Here is a 286-nt window from a genome sequence, read left to right as displayed (position 1 = left end):
CATATTTTTCTTCCCAGGGTACGTTCCTTGTGAGCCAACTCGTGTGCAACGCCATGATCGAGAGAGCGGAGGCCCAGGGAGGGTCTGTGGTGAACATTGCAAGCTTAGCAGGAAGGAACGGCCTGGCTATGCACTGCCAGTATGCAGCTACGAAAGGGGGTGTGATGGCCTTCACAAAGTCGATCGCAAAGGAACTCGCCAAGTAAGTACATGGTTTCGTATTCTGTAAACAATGATAGCTTTAAAACGTTTTTAAATGAGATGAAATGTTCTAAAGGATCAACTA

At 46.9% G+C, this 286-nt stretch overlaps 1 protein-coding gene across 1 annotated transcript in view; it reads left to right on the top strand.

The window, feature by feature from the left end:
• The window catches only part of LOC119585050 (estradiol 17-beta-dehydrogenase 8-like), a 3,580-nt gene that overhangs the window by 2,197 nt on the left and 1,097 nt on the right, over positions 1-286 (top strand). Inside the window, exon 4 of the mRNA XM_037933667.1 lies at positions 18-202. Coding sequence (XP_037789595.1) covers positions 18-202 — 185 coding nt within the window. The remainder of the gene's footprint in view (positions 1-17; positions 203-286) is intronic.

Source organism: Penaeus monodon, chromosome 19, assembly GCF_015228065.2.
Source record: "Penaeus monodon isolate SGIC_2016 chromosome 19, NSTDA_Pmon_1, whole genome shotgun sequence".
NCBI lineage: Eukaryota > Metazoa > Arthropoda > Malacostraca > Decapoda > Penaeidae > Penaeus > Penaeus monodon.
The sequence above is the reverse complement of the archived record's forward strand: the minus strand, read 5'-3'. Positions and strand labels throughout refer to the sequence as shown.